Source organism: Pleurodeles waltl, chromosome 1_1, assembly GCF_031143425.1.
Source record: "Pleurodeles waltl isolate 20211129_DDA chromosome 1_1, aPleWal1.hap1.20221129, whole genome shotgun sequence".
In the NCBI taxonomy this organism is placed as follows: domain Eukaryota; kingdom Metazoa; phylum Chordata; class Amphibia; order Caudata; family Salamandridae; genus Pleurodeles; species Pleurodeles waltl.
The window spans coordinates 806,433,074-806,454,848 of NC_090436.1; the positions used below are offsets into that span (position 1 = coordinate 806,433,074).

Sequence of the window (21,775 nt, forward strand, 5' to 3'; positions counted from 1 at the left end):
TGTGGATTATTGTTTGGAACGCAATATTTTACCTGGAATAAACATACCTTCAACACATGGAATAGATATATTACAGTAATCATGTGCTTTACCTGGCTAGACATAGGTAGATGAATTTGCTCATGCCATTAGGAAGAGGCTGCCTTTGAATGATTAACATAAGGTTTGTCACCATAAAGACCAACACAATATTAGCCATTCCAATAAGTATAGTCTCTCATTAACAGTAAAACTCTCACATGAGAGCTAAACAAAACTTTGAACAAGATATAGGTCTGCTTTTGTTTACACTGACTGCCTAGCAATTTTCTAGACTGCATAGCGTAGTAGGTCTCATAATGAGTGTTTCAAACTATAGCCTTGCCTTTATTGAAAACTTTCTGTCTGCCATCAGGCTTTCACTGGGGATGCCGCTACCATCCTGGAAGTGCCCCAGAAGATGGAACCGATGTGTGGCCCAGTCCCTCGGGCATATGCACATTTTTAGAACCTACTAAAACATGTAGGGCATGTGACTCATCACACAGATTTGTAGTTTTCAGCCTTCTTGTAGCCACCTGTACTACTCTCCAACAGTCTCCTGACTCCCAGAATTGGTTGCTCTTAGTTCTTTGTCTTTTTTGTACCACCCTCCCTTTCTAGACAGCATCCTACTTGTTGTACACTTGCAGTGCTCTTTCTCCCCAGCAAGCTCAGCCTTTTCCCTCAAAGTCCATTTAACTCTTCCAGGAGGGTGAGGACTTAAGTCCATTGCAGTGCTCCTCAGTCACCAGGCAGCAGAGCTGATAACTCCACAGGGCAAGCTTTCCTCTGGGGGGATGCCGGCCAGTAACCCCTTTCTGCAGCAAAGAGTTCCTCTTTCTTTTGGGAGTCTACAACTCTCCTTGTAAGGGTCAACATTGGGACACCAGCAATGAAGCCTCCTGGCACAGGCACTCAAATAGTTGCCATCCACCCTGCAGTGTACTTCCTGTCATTGATCAACAAAAACACTGGCACACTGACCTGGATTCTACCTAGTATTTACCTTGACCTTTCCGAAAACAATGTGAAATTCAGAGACCCATGCCAAAAGCTACTTTAAGAGTGTTCCAAGTATTTGTTAGCCCCCAAATGGGGAGGTTAATTTTTTTTGTAACTCAAACTTCAGCAGGAAATTATTTTGAACTCTGTGTTCCCTGATGTGGGAATCTGAAACAAAGTTACATAAGATACAGCTTTTACACAAAAATGTATGCAGTAATACTTCTGGCCAAGAATAAAGTGGGACAAGGACAGGAGCTATCAGTGGGCTATGTGTCTCCTTCCTTCCTGTCACAGGAGTCTGAAGCACTTCATGGAACTCAGGAATGTTCTACAATTTATATCCCTATTTGGCAGGCACTACTCACCCTACATTTAATATACCATCAAAAGAAGGGGGCAAATTGGTTTCATTTCCCATATAACACCACAGGTTCACTCCGTGCTCACTCTCATCCATGTCACACAACATGTACAGTGCACACCCTATATACACGTTCCATGTAATTTACAAGGAGTTTTTATAGGCTACAACCCATTTTCCCAAAGGCGAAATCAAAGTATTTGCATCAAAGTGATCATATGTGTTTCTTCACAGGTTGCTGCTGTAAGTGCCTTTGCCCAGACTCTGCGAAGATACACATCTCTAAATCATCTGGCACAGGCAGCACGTGCTGTGCTGCAGAACACTTCTCAAATCAACCAGATGCTCAGTGACCTCAACCGTGTGGACTTTGCCAATGTCCAGGTAAAGCTTTTCCAGACCTACTTGGAACTGTATGAATTGAATCCTACTTGTTTCACCGTTTGTTCAATATGGTAAAGCCTAAGCCATAAAAATGTACATTACATTTCATATGTTTTGACTTGAGGGTCGCAATTTCTTCCTCCACACTCATTCTGTATATCACACTTAAAATGTGTTCTTCTCTCTGAAATGAAAGATTGCAGCGCAGTGCAGGTTGCCCGACCTAGCACTAGACGCACAGGGCTTCTTTCAGGTAAACCAAAACCTGAAAAATATTCATGTATTAGCCACAGAACTTTGCGCTTCGTAGATCCAAAGAATGAGGATGGTATGGGTTAGCAGCAGTGCGCTTTAGGATTTTGCAGCACACAACAGTTTCCATTCCTATCCCATGCAGCCCTCAAGGCCAGAAGGGGGTCAATGCTAGTTGTACATGGGTTAGTCTAGATGAAAGAGTCCATTCACTGTGCACTAGGAGAGGCCTAAAGTTGGGATGTCGTCTGAAACAAATTAATTTCAGGATCAAAGACCGAATCTATTCGAATTAGTGCTAAACAAACATCTTAAAGCAAGCTGTTTACATGGTATCAGGCCACTTTCACCAGTTATTTGCAGGGAAACAATAAATAGATTTGTTAATTGCTTTGGTCCTGAGGATTTTAAAACTTTGTTTCAGTCATTTACATTTTGCATCACTGCAAGTGCAACTACTGCCACTATCCACCCCAAGAATGCTATGAGCCATAATATGTAAGATGTCAAAAGTTTGCAAAATGACCCAGAGACAGTTTCATTCCACTTATCTTGCCGTGGCCAATTCCAGGAGAAGGGAACACTGAGTGATCACTCAGGCCCTACTTAAGCGGTCCCTACACCTGAATCCAGAGATTTAAGGTCATTTTCCCTACAGTAGGGGACGGCGTGCTAACGAGAAATGGCGGGTGTAAATCTAATTTTTTCCCCTCCATGAGAACTAACAAGCCCAAATCCTCTCTCATTTACGACCTACTTATAACAGGCCATAAGTGTGTGTGTGTGGCATTTTTTGTTTTTTTAAGGGCATTGGTCATTTCATTTGGGGAGTATTTTCTTCTTCCCCCAGGCTACAGTAAGTGGCAGGGCAGGGATTGGTAGCAGCAACTGCGGTTCCTACATCTCTTTGCCCGAAGTCACCAGGAATGGTAGAATGACCTAGGGCAGTATCACGAAGGGAGGGGAGACGGGAATACCACCTCAGGCCACATATAATTAGGGCCTTAGTGTTCCCTGTTGCGTCTCCAAGCAGTTAATGGTGTAATCTTAACTGTAGAAATAGTCACTTCACTAGGTGTTGGGAAACTCTGTCACCGCCTTCAGAACTGCAAGGCTTTCCAACTTTCCGATTAAGTATATATTTATTTAACTGTATTCTCAGCAACTCTACTTTCAGGAAAGCTAACATGGAAGTGAAGACATTCCAAAAGGGCTAATCATCCTAATAAAAATTTAGCAGTTGTGGTGTAAGCATAACAAGTGGTGTGATGTGGTTCACGTGTTCAAGTCTGGGGATGAACAGTTTCACAGCATGGTCACTTGATTGGTCAAACAATCATGAAGTATCTGATTTGTCTTACTATTTTGTTAATAGAGTTGAAGTACTAAGTTACTCTACAAGTTGTACATTAATTGATCTATGCATGGATGTCTTTTCTATAAAGAATGGTGTATGCTAACATATTTAATGAGTTATATTTAACATTATTCCCTGTAATAGTTCAGCTTACTAAAGAAAGCAATCACCTTATCAGACACCTGTCTCACATTATACAAAAGGCAGCATGTTGGCGCTTAGTTTGGAAGAGTTAAATTGTTTTGTTTGAGTACCCCAACAAGCTTATATTTTTTACCCACATGGGTACACTTTTGTTGAGTGTCATTATTGACTACCATTGACAAAACTGGATTGGTACAGTTGGAATAACTAAATAAGAGGGATATCAATTTTATGCAAGCATCCACATGCTGTAGTAGACTATATTCTGCCTGCGTGTTGTGACTTTTTAGAGTGAGTGCAGAGGGCTACCAGGGCCCTGGTAAAGGGTGGCTGTCAAGCAGATGCAAAGCATGATGTTGAAAATGTGTGCTGTGAGATGTAACCATGCTGAAATAAGTACTTTAAATCCTTACAGCTAAGCCAGAACAAACCCGGGTGTCCTAAAATAGCATTCAAGTAAAGTTGGCTGTGAAACAGACGAGTTAATGTGTCTCCTTTGGGTAGTGGGGATTAGCAACAGTTACCTTAACCCACATCTGGAAACAGTATGCAAATCTTTAGAGAACTTACCCAAAACACAATTTGTGAAGCCATCTGCATCAGGGTATAAAGAACAACAGCATATTAACGGATGAGTGTGAATTTGTATACAACTATTTTCTCCAAACGGTAAACTTTCTTCCCAGATAAACTCCATATTGTTCTAGAGCATTTCAGTTTACTCCCGCCAAATGTTCTAGCCCCTTCTCCCAAATCCATACAGTACTTTCCCGAGTTGTTTCTGACATAATTGGTCAGTAAACAGTGCTGATTTCCACTTTTATCAATCATTTTCAAATGTCATCATTATTTGTGCCGCACTTTAATTACTGTGATCTGTGATTTTGATGATGGCTTCTTACTGTGAATCCTTTTGTGAACTGTGACAGGAGCAGGCATCCTGGGTGTGCCAATGTGATGACAACATGGTCCAGAGACTAGAATCTGACTTTAAGATGACTCTTCAGCAGCAGAGCACACTGGAGCAATGGGCTGCTTGGCTTGACAATGTAGTTACACAAGCCCTGAAACCATATGAAGGAAGACCAAGCTTCCCTAAAGCAGCACGTCAATTTCTTCTCAAGTGGTCTTTTTACAGGTACATCTTTTCCCTAATGTACATGCAAAGCAGTAATAAGCAGCGCAACCATGAAAAAAGAAGGATATGCATGTGCGTGGAAATGTGTATGCAAGTGTGCCCATGAAAGGTCCTGTTTTGTTCTCAGTGAAGGGATGAATGGGCAGAGGCTGATACTAAAGAAGTCCAGATGAGAAGGGTGTGGTTGTTAGCTTATTATACATTAAGAGTTTCTATCATTGTATCTTTCATTGAGTCACATGCTTGAATTATTCCTCAGATTCATACCCTCGGTTTTCAGAGTTAACGTAGCAGTGTATATATACTATCAACAACGTTGAAAATAGTCAAAGACTACATATAGGGGGTCATTCTGACCCCGGCCGGCGGCGACCGCCAGAATACCGCTGCGCGGTCAAAAGACCGCCGCAGGTATTCTGGGTTTCCAGAAGGCCGCCAGCCAGCCCAGCGGAAAACACCCTTCCATGAGGATGCCGGCTCCGAATGGAGCCGGCGGAGTGGAAGGGGTGCGACGGGTGCAGTTGCACCCGTCGCGATTTTCAGTGTCTGCATGGCAGACACTGAAAATCTTTGTGGGGCCCTGTTACGGGGGCCCCTGCAGTGCCCATGCCATTGGCATGGGCACTGCAGGGGCCCCCAGGGGCCCCACGACACCCCATACCGCCATTCTGTTCCCAGCGGCCGAAACCGCCAGGAACAGGATGGCGGTATGGGGGTCGGAATCCCCATGGCGGCGCAGCAAGCTGCGCCGCCATGGAGGATTCCCCAGGGCAGCGGGAAACCGGCGGTACACCGCCGGTTTTCCGTTTCTGACCGCGGCTGTACCGCCGCGGTCAGAATGCCCATGGGAGCACCGCCAGCCTGTTGGCGGTGCTCCCGCGGTCGTTGGCCCTGGCGGATTTTACCGCCAGGGTCAGAATGACCCCCATAGTCTATCCACCTCATTTTATGACCTGAACTTTGACAAAACTTGTGGAAAGACACTTTCTCCCACTGGTGCAGCTGCTCTGAATTTTCTGCTACATATCTGATGAATGGATGAGAGTCCTCCCTACTTTTTTCTTTCAAATTTGATTTTCTTGTCTTTGGTTTGTGTAACATTTCACCCCCTGTTGTGGAAGGTTAGTAATATGCTTCCTTTTGTGGTCAGGTGGCTGACCCCAGAGACTTATGCTTTTACCATGGCAGAAATTCTCAAGAAGAAAAGCTTATTTAATTCTTCAGACTCCTGTTCAGCCTTGAAAAGTTGAGGCTGTCCCACATATAAAGTGATTTCTTTGTATCTGTAAAGATTTATATTGTACTGAGAAGTGTTCCATGTACAAGAATTTAAGCTTCAGAACTCTTCAGAATGGAGAAAGCAATGTCCTCTTGGTACAAAAGTCAACTTCTGTCCATGAAGTCCGTCAAAAGTGCTCCATTGTATTCCACATCAAAGTCCACGAATCATAAATTGGATCCAGTCACCACTAAGGATTTTGCCAAAGAATCATTCTCCAGCATTAAAGGGCCCTCTTATTCTGTCAGCAATGACCAGATCTTTTGGTGCAAGTGACAAAACTTCTGTCACCACTAATATTTGGTGACTGATAAACCATGACCACTCCACTGAAGTCACTCAAAACGTATTTGATGATGTCCAGCGACTATCTTGTCAACAAGCCAAATAAAACAGATACTGTCAATGACAACATCTTCACTGATGAAGATTTATTAGTCTTCACCTCCATCGATGACCAAAACCCCATCAGTGAGGACCAAGACCTTGCTGACAGACAGATCATTAGTAGAAATGACCCCATCTATAGCATACTTATCAACACTGATGATGACTGCAACAACTTCAGCACCAATGAGTGCTCTGACAGTCATATACTCATCAACAAGGAAGCTGATGATTATAAATCTCACTACATTGTTTCTCAAAAATCCAATGATGTCTACTATTCCTTTGAAATTGGTTATTTACTGATAAGTATTACAACTGATCTTCGGCCTGGATAAAAAAGATGATGATTACAGTGACTAGAAGCCCTCATATGAATCTGATGAAGAACAAGAACTGTCTTATATGATGATGAAGATGATGGGACATTTTTGGGTACTTCAATACTCCTGTCATCCAGGCTTCACCCATATGGGTGATAGAGTGCAACCTTCCACTGGTGAAGCTTGCACAGTACCAGCACCACACTGGGTGAAGATTGTGCTATGGCTTCCATTGGAGTACTATAATACCTCACAGGAGGGCTGCTTTGGGTCCCGCAGAAGTTCCATAGTTTAATTTTTAGTTTTTTGCCCCTGTGGAGGATCCTCTGGATCCCCCTCTCAAGTGGCAGGTTGTCAGGGTGCCTTTACCCTGCCCCCTTATACTATTGTTTTTAAAACCTGAGTCCTGTAACGGTGGCTGCATCATTTTCTCAGGGCGCGGCCAGCCACTCAACCTGAGTACAAATGCAAATTTCTCAAATTTTTAAGAGAATTTACACCAAATATTGGAACGCATGCTTTCTGAGCACACATTCATCATGTGGCAACTGGTAGTTAGTTATAGTTAGGAATTAGTATAACAGTCAATTCAACTGCTGATTTGAAAGTTTTGGATGATTCATCAAGCAGGGTCTGGAAAAAGGCAGGGGGGAGCAAAATGCTTTTTTCCCCATGCAATTTCCCATAGAGATTTTGAACGTGACTACTGCTCGAACAACTGGAAGGAATTACACAAAATTTGGCAAAAAGGTAGCTCTTGGTCCAGAAAGAGCTCTTTTTGTTATTTGGTGTAAATCTGTTCAGTAGTTTTAGAGTATAAAAGAAAAACAAAATGTTATATCTAGGGACGAGGAGCCTCTGTGAATCTGAGAGCTCTCATGGTGAGATCCGATTGGCTGCCAACACTTCAACCAGGAAGTGTTGGCAGCCATTTGCAGACTCTGACTGAATTGAGTCCCAAAAGTGAAGTTTAAAAAAAAACAAGAAAAAGGTGCAGAGTAGGAATACCCTGACAGCACCCCCCCCCCCTCCCACCCAGCTCTAGTGCTGGGGCCTCCCAGGGACTCCACCAGGGCAAAAAAAATAAAAATCATAACTTTAGCTGCAAAATCACAGAATATCAACAAATCTGCAACGGGGAGTTAAAAAAAACTAAACGAAAAGAAAAAAAAAACACAAGCGCGGTCTCCCACTCTTGTTCAAAGATCAGTCCCAGGGTGGGCTGAGTGGGCCGGATCCCGGGGACATTGACTATAGAACAAAGTTGGGAGAGGGGCGCACGCCACCCCACTCCTCAGGCTCTTTTGAGCCCCAGGGACCACCACCTTCCCAGGGCTTAAATAAAGAATTAGAGGGGGCCACAGGAACATCCACCTTCGCAGGACAACAAAAGTAAATAAAGGGGGAGGGGGCCATGCCACCACCTCCCGGGGCTGGCACATACAAACTGAAAGGAGGGCTACCCTGCAGCCCCCACGGAGACATTATTGGCCCTGGGAACAGCCACTCCCCAGGGCCTGCTTCATATCTCCTGAGAAGGCCACCCTTGGGACATAGCAGTTTGCTTTCGCTTGACTGTAGCTTTGACTGCTACTACCAAGCAAGAGCAAACTGTAAGTCTGCTGCCAGAGGGCAGGAGCAGGAAAATTGCTCCTGATCACTGGGAGTGGACTTTTCAGCAGCAGGCATGAAAACAAATGAAAGAATTGCTCCAGCACGCAGAGAGCAGCATTTTTAGCTGCTCCCTTTGTGCGGGAGCAATGCTGACTCCCAGCGGATGCAGACCCATTTGGCCTGCCATATATACGTTAGTGGTATGCAACTTCTTCCAGCATTTTTCCAGGATGATGGACAGCTTACCAAAAGGCCCCATCAGCACCTTTCACCGCAATTTTGGAGATGAGTTCTTAATGCAGAGGAATATCAGCATATCTCCACCAAACAAAGAAGCCCTTGCTACATATATTTAAGAAGAAGTATCCTTATTTGGTTGAGATTCAACTCTTTCTGGTTTTGTCATCTTCTTTACACAAGGGTTCATGTTATTGCAGGTTTCTGTATGGAGACGCTTGAGAAACAATCACATTGCCAAACTTACAAAAACACAAGGTCACTGGAGACATTACCTCAGTGTCCTTTATGCAGCTGTAGTGTGGAATGTGCACTATACATTCCAAATGGGTAGGCATTTTGCGCAAAACTATGGCCTCTTCTTGGATAAATAAGCAGGTCAGGATGCATTCTGTCACCAATGCTTCTCGGCCGCGAGTGGCATCGGACTGTTAGGACGACTCCATTAGGATGCTGCGATAACCCCAGTTGTGTTTTTGTAAGCACTATACTAAAATTAAATCTTTGAAAGTTTGATATTTTATATGGTGCAATACCTCTTAGGCTCCCTTTTATTGTCCTCTGCAGACAAGCACTTAACCCCTTCTATCAGTACTTTAATAAAAACATCCACCTCATCATGTTGGAGTCACCTGTAAAAATGTAGATGGAGGTTTGAACGGTGATGCAGCTTCGTCCAAGTTATCTTAATTACAGGAGACAGTTATAACTTGCTGAGTAGTTGGTTCCTACAATTGCTACTCACTCATTTTCTAGGTCTCACAGTTCCTTTAAGATAGACAAATCCAAGACTTTCAACTGCTGTTGATCTTGATTATCCATTGATGGTGAATTTATGCCCTAAAGTAACTATAACTCGTGCCCTCGCCATGCAGTTTTCTTATCAATATTTTTATTGCAAATGTTCCAGTGATATTATCAAAGATGCCAAAGAAGATGTCATAAATGATATTATATGTGGAGTAATTAGCTGTCCATGACGAAGGCGTGAGTTACAGTTACTTGAAATAACTACTGAATTTTTATGGTTTTGTATAAGTAAATTCAGAGCCGAACAATAATGTCCCTGTAACCTTTGTTTTTTTCAGTGAATTTGTATGTTTTTTTAACGTAAAGTAATTTTAATTACTATATATTAATCCAACCACCACTGCGCACAGCCTGTGGCCAGGTCTTGCAGCCTAGCCCTTATAACCACCCAACCCCGCGCCACACACGGCCTTTGGCCGCAGGATCTGTCGCCGTCAGTGGATCGGTGAGTGGGCTCCTGAGTGTCTTGAGTGGGTGTGTGAGTTGACTCATGAGTGTCTGAGTGCATGTATGAGTGGATGAATTAGTGTATGAATGAGTCTGTGAATGTTTTTTTTGTAAATATTTTTTTCATACTCTCGAATATCCTAAAAAATTTCGCATGGTGAAGTTTGACCCCCAAACAACCCTATATCACACCCCTGGGTCAGGGTACCTTCACCTTGACCCTTTTTGCCACTTATCATTTCTATTTTCAGCCCCGAGGACCCTTTCCCATAACATAAAATGGGGGCTGCAACTTTCTAGTCAGTTTGTGACCAGCTAATTAAATCGATTTTATTCGCAAATATTTGTGATTTATTCACAGCCAGAGATATACAAATTTGGATTTTAATTTCTCCTCAACTACAGATTTATACCAAATAACCAAAAGCACAATCTGCATACCAACAGCTAGCTTTTTGCCAGATTTGGTGCAATTCCATCCAGCGGTTAGGGTTGTGGTTGTGTTCAAAAGTCCTATGGGAATTAACATGGGAAATGCAGCTTTTTTGCCCCGCCCCCCCCTTTTCTCGGCCCCGCTTGACAGTTCACCCCAAAACTTTCTTTGTGCAACAATAATCACAGTGTCACTTTTTTTTTTACATTTTGTGAACATTCGCCAAACGGCGCCAAAGATATAGGCAAGTAAACAAACGCTTTTTCTATGGAAACATGGTCCTAACTATAACTACCTACTGGCAAGATTTATATATATATATATATATATACATATATATATATATATATATATATGTGTTCAATGGCTTATGTGGCTGTAGATACTCATGCTTTGCATAAGTCCGCCGTCTAGTGTTGACTCGGAGTGTTGCAAGTTGTTTTTGTTCGAAGAATCTTTTTGAGTCACAAGATCGAGTAACTCCTCCTCTCGATGATACTGAGCATGGGCATCGAGTCCTTTGTTCGGACGTGTTTACTCTCGCTCCGGTATTCCTCAGCTCGGTCTATCCCGAACTCTTGTCTTCTGTCTTTCTTTCAGCGACAGTATAGTAATTCGATTATGTTTTCCAAACCTAATGCACCTGAACCGAATTCCTGCATCAGGAGTTGGTTTACTGCACTTTGGGGCGTCAACACCCTTCTTGGGCCTACTCCTTCACGTGCTGTCGGAATATACAGGGCTTATGAACTGACTCCATTTAGGGTCTGTCCTCGATGCTATTCAAAATGTCCTTACACTAGTCAACACCTGGTGTGTAACTTGTACATGTCCCCAGGACACAAAGAAGAGAACTGCAAAGCCTTCAGGCCTTTTCGATCTAAAAAGACTCTTCGGGGCGAAGAGCTTGTTGGTTGGAGATGGCGTCAAACACACCGGACATCACTGCTGACATTTTTGGAGAGGAGCATGCACAGGGGGAAATCAGACATCAGGCAGCCCTCTCTATTTGCGATTCTGATTTGGATGTTGAATCTAACATCGAGAGTGAGCCACTCAACAAAGCACAACATGTACGTACACCAGCCCCAACTTCCCATCTAAAGACTTTGAAAAAAAAACATCCAAACTGGTCGTCGTTCCACCACTATCGGGCCATGGTGTGATCCGAAAGTTACATTTGGATGCCCCGCCCTATGGCTCGGCACCAAAAATTGCCAAGGCCAGGATGTCTTCAACAACGACCGCAGACTCAACAGCATCCCACACAGTCTCCGGATCAAGTCGAATTTACGATCCAAGCGTTTTGACTCCGAGAAAGAAGCCTTCAACCGACACCTTCCGTTCGACAAAGGACTTCCATTCCAATGACTTCAGAACCGAGGAAGATAGCTTCGAAAGAATCCACTCTTTCATCTGGAGCAGCTTCACCAGTACAGCCAATTCTGGAAGTAATGGGCACTCATCAGCTCCAGCTCCACATACAAAATTGAACTGGGAAAATAATTGCTTCGCCCCCTGTTCCAATTAAAAGGAGACCTACCTTTCAAGAGACATTGGACACCGCTCCTCCTCCTAAAAAAAAAAGTCTCCAAGAACACTGACAAGGCTCCAGGTGACCCTCAGCCCTCTCTACCCTACCCTCCTGTACTCCCTCTTACTCCTCCGCCACAATCTCCTACATCTTTCATAGAGTCAGTTTTCTCCAGAAGGGTCACCACCACCTCATGGAGATGACTTAGGTGAAATTCCACAGGATGTAGAGCCATGGGATTTATATGATCCAGATTCAATACTCCCTAATGACTCTAATTTGTATCCAACACAGCCTTCACCTCCTGAAGATGCAACAGCGTGCAATCAGTTTATTGCACAGGCAGCTGCATACAGTAATGTACACATGCACACTGACCCGATTGAAGAGGATTTCCTTTTTGATACATTGACCAACATTCACATAGAGAGTCAGTTCCTGCCCAATTTGCCAGGAATGCTTAGACATGCTACAGACATCCTTAGAGAACCTGTTAGGGAAGGGTTGTTACCCCAAGGGTCACCAAAAAGTACAAGGCAGCTTGTTTCCTGTCCAGGGAGGACCTGGCCTAGCAGTTCGGGCTGGACTGTTCCCATGGGGAACAGGGTCAAGACTGATTTGCATATGGCTGGGTCCAAACTGGGGTGACGTGGCGAGCAAAATAACAATGGATTAAACCCAGATCTGTGACTGGGGGTGAGTGTTTGAAAAGTTTTTCAACTCCGTCCATCATTTTATTTTGTTTTGTGATGTTGCTCTATAGTTGTAAGCACAGCACGAAAACGTGCTAATAGTCAATCCACAGGAGATGCTCCTCCACCTTATAAGGAGAGCAAAAAACTTGATGCAGCAGGGAAATGAGTAGCCGCACAGGCTGCTAATCAATGGTCAATTGCTAATTCGCCGGCACTTTGTGCAAGATATGCTAGGGCCCACTGGGACTAGATGGAAGAGCTACTTCAGTACCTTCCAGAGGAACATCGGAAAAAGGGACAGGAGATAGTCTCAGAAGGGCAAGCCATCTCAAACAACTCCATTAGCTGTACCACTAATGCAGCGGTACCAGGGCACATTGTGTCATTATAAGACACTTGCTTGGCTGAGATGCTCAGGCTTCAAACCAGAAATACAACAGGTAGTTCTCAACATGCCTTTCGCTAAAGAACACTTGCTTGGTCCAGAAGATGACACCACCATAGACAAGTTGAAAAAAGACTCAGAGACAGCTAAAGCTATGGGACCTCTACTAACTACACCAAGTAGGGGTAATTGTTATAGGCCACAATTTAAGGGAGGTTTCAAAACATCATCCACTGAGTATTCTACCTCCCAGACCAAACAGGGAACACACATTTACAACAGAGGTTTACAGGCTCTTACAGAGGTGCAAATAATAAAGGCAAAGTTACGGCATCCACCTCTAGAGGGTCTGCCTCAAGCACACACCAGTGACTGCTTACAGATTACTCCAGCACACACCTCCCCAGTATGGGGAAGACTACCAAATGGGTTCTATCAATTATCCAACATGGTACTGTCTAGAACTCATCTCCACTCCACCAAATATTCCCCCACATGCTCACAAACTTTCACACGACCATCTCATTATTTGAAAAAAAGGTTCAATCCCTTCTTCTCAAAGGGGCTATAGAACTAGTTCCCCTGACTCAACAAGGGTTAGGAGTATATTCCCCATACTTTCTTATGCCAAAGAAAGATGGGTCTCTAAGACCAATTCTGGATCTCAGACCTTTCAACCTCTACATCCTCTCAGAGCATTTCCATATGGTCACTCTGCAAGATGTTATTCTCCTATTACAGCAAGGCGATTTCATGACTGCCTTAGAACTCAAATGCTTATTTTCACATTCCCATAGATCCAGGACATTGTAAATACCTCAGATTTATCATTGCAGGAAAACACTCCATTTAAGGTCTTACCATTTGAGGTAACAACCGCTCCCAGGGTATTCACAAAATATCTAGCAGTAGTTGCTGCATTCCTCAGTAGACAACATTTTTATGTCTTCCATGTCATACTTGGATGACTGGCTCATAAACGCCAATAACATCCAACAATCTCAGAATCATACTCAGTACACAGAAAACCATCCACATACTCTGGGATTTACAGTCTTCTTTTTCAAATCCCATCTCCAACCCTCACAGATACAGCCTTATCCGAGAGTAATTCTCAATATTCACTCAGGGCTGGCACATCCAAACGCATCCCAGATTCAGGCTTTCCAAACTCTTCTGTTTTAATTACAGGAGAACTACACTTACACAGTGAAACTAGTGATGCAACTATTAGGGATGATGGTATCCTGCTTTGCCATCGTTCCTCATGCAAGACTAAACATGCATCCATTACAGCAGTGTCTATCTGCCAGTGGTCTCAGTCACAGGTAATCTTCAGGATCTAGTGTTGTTGGAATGCCAGGCTCACTGTTCTCTGCAGTGGGGAAATCCCACCAACCGTTCCAAATGGCAGCCCTGCGCCTCAGATCATTCTCACTACAGATGCAATACAAATAGGTTGGGGAGGTCACCTCAACAACCTTACAATACAAGGCAGATGGGATCCCGTTCAACAAACTTATCATATCATCTACTTCGAGTTACTAGTAGTCTTTCTAGCGCTGAAAGCATTTCTGCCACAATTCTGCCGCAACTCTCTTACCGGGTGGTTCTAGTCCATACAGACAACATGACAACCATGTATTCTCTGCAGAAAACAGGGGAGGGGAACACTTGTCTCAATTGTCCCTTCTTGCTCAGACAATTTGGAAATGGGTAATTCATTGTCACATTCACTTAATGGTAGAATATCCCCCAGGAATGGACAACCTGTTTGCAGACCTTCACCAATACTTTTACCTGTGGGGAACACCAGAAATAGACCTCTTCGCCACCACAGAAAATTCAAAATGCTAAAACTTTGCATCCAGATACCCACACCCTCAGTCCAAGCACAATGCTCTGTGGATGAAATGGTCTGGGATATTTGCTTATGCTTTTCCACCTTTCCCACTCATTCCATTTCTGGTTCACAAACTGAGACAAACATCACTCATCATGATCCTTGTAGCTCCCACATGGGCACGTCAGCCTTGGTACACAACTCTGTTGGATCTGTCTGTGGCTCCCCAACAGACCAGACCTTCTGACTCAAAAAAGAGGTCAAATCAGACTTTCAGACCCCAAAACACTCAATCTTGTGATATGGCTCCAGAAGTCATAGAGTTTGCTTATTTACAACTCTCCCTTGAATGTATGGACATTCTTAGAGAAGCACATAAACCTACAACTATACACTGTTATGCTGCAAAATGGAAACATTTTGTTTGCTACTGTCAACCTAAACACCTTGATCCACTTAAAGCATCAGTACAAGACATTGTTTGTTATTTGCTACATTTACAAAAGTCACATTTAGGATACTCCTCTATTAGACTTCATTTAGCAGCTATGGCTGCTTGCCTCCAAAGCAGACAACATATTTCTTTATTCAGAATTCCAGTAATCAAAGCCTTTATGGAAGGCCTTAAAAGAGTCATTCCACCCAAGTTTCCGCCAGCTACAATATGGAACCTTAACGTTGTCCTTACTAGACTTATGGGTTCACCTTTTGAACCCATGCACTCCTGTTCTTTGTAATTTCTTTAATGTAAAGTTGTCTTTTTTAGTGGCTATCACTTCCAGTAAAGACTGGAAGTGAATTACAAGCGTTCACTTTAGAAAAACCTTTCTTCCAAGATCATAAAGATAGAGTAGCTCTTAGGTCAAACCCTACATTTCTCCCAAAAGTAGTTTCACCATTTCACATTAACCAATCAGTTGAGTTACCTGTTTTTTTCCCCACAGCCAGTCACTGAAAGAGCTTTGCACACACTTGATGTTAAAAGAGCTCTTATGTATTATATTCATAGGACTAAAAGTATTAGAAAACCTAAACAGCTCTTTGTAGCATTTCCAATGCCTCACAAAGGCAATCCAGTTTCAGAGACTGGGATAGCTAGATGGATAGTCAAGTGTACTCATACTTGTAATCTTAAAGCTAAAAGACATTTATCTAAAGCTCCTACAGCACACTCTACCAGAAATAAAAGGTGCTTTTATGACTTTTTTAGGAAACATTCCAATAGCAAATATTTGTAAAGCTACTACTTGTTCTACATCACACACATTCACTAAGAACTATTGTGTAGATGTTTTAGCTCGCCAACAAGCAAATGTTTGCCAGGCAGTGCTTAGGATACTTTTTCAGGCTACTCCAAATCCTACAGGCTAGCCAACACTTACTTGGAGGGGACTGCTTTTCAGTCTACGCAAAGCATGTGTATCTATAGCCACACATGCCATAGAATGAAAAATGTTACTTGCCCAGTAGACATCTGTTCATGGCATTTAGTGCTGTAGATTCACATGCGCCCTCCCTCCTCCCCAGAAGCCTGTGGTCGTGGTAGTAGAATTATTTTACAAATATTGTACATATGGATATAAACTGCATGGAGATCCTTTTTTCTATAATACACACACACATGTATATATATATGTATATATATACTCCTTACCTCACCCGCCTGCGGGGAAAACAATCTAACAAAGGACTCAATGCCCATGCGCAATATCACTGAGAGGAGTCGTCACTCGATCTCGTGGCACGAAAGGATTCTTTGAACAACAGCAACTTGCAACACTCCGAGCCCAGCACTATATGGCGGACTTATGCAAAGCATGTAAATCTACACCACTACGTGCCACCAATAGATGTCTACTGGTTAAGTAACATTTTCCATATATGCTGTGGTTACTGTATAATTATATTGAGACACCACTTCTAACATTGGCACTCTTATACCTTGTAGTATACTTAATGATGAGGCTGTACCCGTGCTTAATTTGTGCTAGTTGTTTCCGGTGCTGAGCACCAGCACTTATTTTTGAGGGCCGGCGCTTATTCTTCGTCCCCCAAGCATTTGCTGCTAGCAAAAAACACATTTGGGAAAGACGGAGGAAGAGAAAAACAAAAAAGCGTCACAATGGGGAAAAAGCCGAAAGCTGCAAAAGTGAGCTGAAGTGGCTTCAAATGAATTAAAGGGGCCCGAGATGGCTTCAGGATTACGCTGCCTCAGTATTCCGTGTTCCCACATTTAATTGCAGCAGCCGCGTATTTAAGAGGAGAGCTTTCAGCACCAGCACTTTTTTATTTACAAATTAGGCACTGGGCTGTACCCTTTTAGGTCCTAGCTGTTAGTACATCTGTACATTCAGATCTGTGATACAATGTAGGACGCACTATAGATAACAACATGATTGTGGACATTACCAACACTTGCGTGTTATTTTTTTGGGAGCTGTGCTATTACAACATTTACACTATGGATATGGCCTATATTTATCTCATTGGTTATTATTTATGATTTGGTATTATTATTTTTGACAGTATGTAGATATAATTCAACTGTACCCTTGTGAACTATATGGATTCGCATATGCAGTAATTGTGATATTGTTCGATATGTGTTATAAGATGGCACTGTCTTTATACTTGCTTTCTTATACCTTTTTCCTTTTCTGAACCTGGTTAAATACGTTGTATTCATGGGGCCCTTTAAGGCCGAAACACATCTGGTGTTAGGCTAAAATAAACTACACACATTTTGGTCACTCCATGTTACGCTATAACGTGGAGGTTTGGCACAATTCCGGCAATCGCCATGTGGCAGAATTGTTTGTCCTGCGAGGCTCCAGAAAATGCAAACTGGCGAGCGGGATTTGGTATCCCCTAATGCAATTCTCTAGTGGACGGTCGTAGGCAGAGTGCTGCCGGTCACGTAGATTTGCTGCCGTATAGGTAGATTTTCTATTCGAACAACGGCAAAATCAACTCACACGTCTGCGCACTCCTGAAAGCCCCTATAAGTAATAATGATGTTCCTATATTTTTGATGAAATCAAAAGGTCTTGGCTAACGTCAGACATTGAATGGGGGGTTAAAGCTATTGACCGGTTCACAGATTGACATGCTTGCATTTCCTGTGAATGCTGGAGGATTGCAACACATCTCCAATTAGTTTACGACTGTGGTTTAATTAGCTTTAGCTTTCACTTTTAGAACACATTTGAAGCCAGGCTCTTCAATACATAACGGCCAATAAAATACCAAGATATTTACCACGTGTATATCAGTGGTTAGAACCACCTGATGGAAATAAGATATGACTCGTGCTGCATCCTGCATTTTGGCCACTGCTGCGTGCTGTAAATAACAGGTGTTACAATTTCCCGGTTCTGTGGTATTGAAAAGTGAAGAGCTCATTTGATGAACACTGAAAATACACCTGTAGATCACACGACTTACGATACCGTGAGCAGTTTTGAAAAGTGTATTTATATTGTATAGTTTTATATGAAAATCTATTTCTCTCTTTTTTTAATAGTTCCATGGTGATTAGAGATTTAACTTTACGAAGTGCTGCTAGCTTTGGCTCTTTTCACCTAATCCGCCTGCTGTACGATGAGTACATGTTCTACTTAGTTGAACATCGAGTTGCCCTGGCAACCGGAGAGACGCCTATTGCAGTCATGGGAGAGGTGAGTACATAAGCCTGATCTTATTATTGGTTGCTTTAACATTGAGGTGTATAAATGCGACTGGGCTCTGGGCAGCTCAAGGCATTTACCAGATAAATACAGAAAATACAATTTCTTCTAGGAATCACGGGGTTTACAACAAGTATATGCAAATGATCTCTGACACCGCAGCTTCTACAAAACGTTAGTTACCGCTTCGGTGCCAATTACAATGTCATGTTCTTTAAATTGTGGCTCAAGCACCATATATTTATGTGTTCTTCATTTCTCGAATATCATGCATGGGATTAAACGACTCCAAACAGAGTAATATCTTCTAAGGCATCTTAAACTGGCTTGCAGTAGGTAATTAAAATTATATAAAACTAATTACATAAAAACTCAGAGTGAAAACTACTCTGTTTCCTTTGGGAATGTATGCAAAATGTTCTTCCGACCCACAGCCATCAACTGTTCCTACCAATACTGGCTTCTGTCAGACTTAAGGACCCCTGAGACACAAGTAATCACATTCACTCCGATGTACTACCCAGTAATGTTGCATAAAGAAATATCTTTGAAACACCATGAGGTCGGGTGCCAGAAAAATCTCACTCTGAAAGGCCGCCTGTACTTTATGCTACAAGAAGGTTGCTGTGGGGCCCAGGCTTTGCAGGAATGGATGACAACTGGTGCACTGAGTTGGAGAGGCACAACTTTGGAGAAAAGAACAGAGTCCTAAGGTCCCAAGAATGGATGAAATAACAAGGGTCACAAAGGCCGATGAAATTGGGAACATAGCTGACGTGGGACGTTCTACCAGGCCCTATGAAAGCCACACTGAGGCATAACTTGACTGCATGTAGTAAATGAAAGAGAGCGAGTGCAGTAGCTAACCAATTGACCCATGATTCTATACAAAGGGGAGAGCAGAGTGCCAACAAAGCCGATAGATTCACCAGACAGATACATTTGAGGAATTATTTATTTAGCAATACATGTCGGACAACCAGAAGCTCTAGGCCCCGTCCTTGATGTTATTTTGTCCGCTCTCCACCTGATCATTCCAACCATCACACCCAAAACCCTGACCAGATTCTTTCCCTTAGATACTGAGGCTCGAGATACACACCATAGCACACCTTTCCTCCTTAAAACAGAAGATGCATATAAAAGCATCAAACAAAACATAACAATTACAATGAAATAATGTAGATAAACAATAATAATGAATACAACTGTGCAATATCTCAATAACATTTATAATGACCAAAATGTAACTATTGTCAAATGCATTTAGCCACACTGACATGCACCAACATAAGGAAATTACTGTGCCAAAATGGCCTTCTTATGAACTCCCTAGTCATGATCTCCATTTCCCATTACATCCTCTACATAAGATGACACTTTTCCAGTGAAATCTGCCTTATAAGAACTAAAAGGAATTTTAATTTCACTAAATCTCACCAGTCTGGACATAGTCCACACATCACCTGAATCAAGCACTACTACATTCTTCCTTACTTCACTGATCAGGAAGGGACCCATGAACTTCGACAATCCTCTCATCACATAACCTGGCCTCACCACCATCACCTTGTCTCCTACAAACCAATTGATAGACTTCATAGCATTCTTATTATAATAGTTAAACTTGCATTTCTGTTGCTAATACCTCCTCCTTAAACACTGTTCACCTTGGAAGTTTCCTCTTATCCTACCTAAACTTACACCAGCAGGATTAGGTTTCGAGGATGATCTTCTACCTTTAAGTAAAAAGAAGGGAGACTCACCAGTAATGCAATTTGGAGAGTTACGATGCGCCCACCATGTCTCATGCAACACCTCCTTCAGAGACAATTTCTGTCTACTGCCCTTTGAACACAACTCTTCACCAACCTGTTCATCCTTACAGACAGTCCATTGGCTTGTGAAGAGTACAATACCGTCTTCCCAACAATCCTGACAAAAATTCACTCATCTCCTGGGAAGCAGACTGCACCCCCTTATCAGTTATTAGGGTTTCCGGGATACCTTCACACAAAAATTCAGCCCTCAAAAACTTTTTTACCACACTTTTATCCACTCTGGGCACACACCTGGTCACTTCCAATTTTGAAGTGTAATTTACCAACAACAGCACAAAACGCACATTATGGGCCAACAAATCAAATGGCCCTCCAATATCAATACCTAATTTTCTCCATGACAGGGAGGGAACCTCCACAGATGTTACAGGTGCTTTCTGTATCAGCTTGTTATTGTCATTTCAGGCACACAACATATACTCTTTAACAAAAGATTCAACCCTGTGAATCCATCCTTAGCCACCAATACCACACACAAAAAGGGGTCAGTTATGACTTTGGCGGACGAAAAAGCCCGTCCACTGAAGTCCCGACAGGCAGGTTGCCACCAGTGCGGCAGCCTCCCCACTGGCCCCATTATGAATTTCCTGCTGGGTCAGCGGGCAGAAACTGAGTTTCCGCCAGCTGGCCCATCAGAACACAGCCTTCAGCATTGTCTCCAGCTCATAATAGAGCTGGCGGCAATGTTGTAGTGCCTAGGGTGCACCATCACCCATCACGATGTTCACGGCGTGTAGTACTTTGTTTCATAATGATCTTATGTTCAACTTGCTTGGCCATGCCCAATTTCTCATCAAACACACTTGAAAGCTCCTCCATGAATTCACATGACATCTCATCCCTCAATATCAACCTCACACACTGTGGTGAGTTAGGATTCAATGTTATACCCATATCACCCTGATGTCTCCATCCCAGTAACTTGTTACTGTGTCTGGCCACATATACTTTGTCCACCGTTTCTCTGTCTTCAAATCAAATTTTAATTACGGAAAACCCCACAGCATCAATCTTCACGCCTCCACAATCAGCAGGGTTGGTATTAGCAGGTGACAATTCTAAATCCTCCTCTCCATATATACTGTCAGTCTTTATCACAAATCATGGTGTAGAGCGATCCGGAGTCTTCTACAACCATGACAGTCTTGCCTCTAATTTCCACCTCACATTCAGGCTTCAAGAAAGGTTCATCATCAACCACACCATCACCCCTAATGCTAAGCAATTCATTCCTTTCTTTATCCATGCCACCTCCCGCCATGCCTTTAGCAACACTAGCACAACGCATATGGGCACTGTGTCCCTTTCCCCCACATTTTTACATATAGCAAATCTAGCAAAGCATGCCTGATTATTTGAAGGATGCCCTTCACTTCCACATAAGTAACATCTGGGACACTGTTTTTTATTCTCCTTGCTTTTAAAATCCTTACTATCCTTCTTCACTCTCTGCACACATCGTGTGCCAGTATTCACACTTGCAAATTCTTTAACCATATTCATCACATCTTCAGCACCATTTTTACAATCTCTCATTTCACACACCCACAAATCTGTGTTGTTCATGCCCTCTGTTATTATATCTATAGCTTCCTTCAA

General features: G+C 42.8%; 1 protein-coding gene across 4 annotated transcripts in view; it reads left to right on the top strand.

Moving 5' to 3' along the window:
* Nucleotides 1-21,775, top strand: part of RFX3 (regulatory factor X3) — a 555,440-nt gene that overhangs the window by 510,563 nt on the left and 23,102 nt on the right. For all 4 annotated transcript variants that reach the window (XM_069228385.1, XM_069228414.1, XM_069228395.1 and 1 more), the window contains 3 exons: nt 1,622-1,771; nt 4,454-4,662; nt 18,173-18,326. In XM_069228385.1, coding sequence (XP_069084486.1) covers nt 1,622-1,771; nt 4,454-4,662; nt 18,173-18,326 — 513 coding nt within the window. The remainder of the gene's footprint in view (nt 1-1,621; nt 1,772-4,453; nt 4,663-18,172; nt 18,327-21,775) is intronic.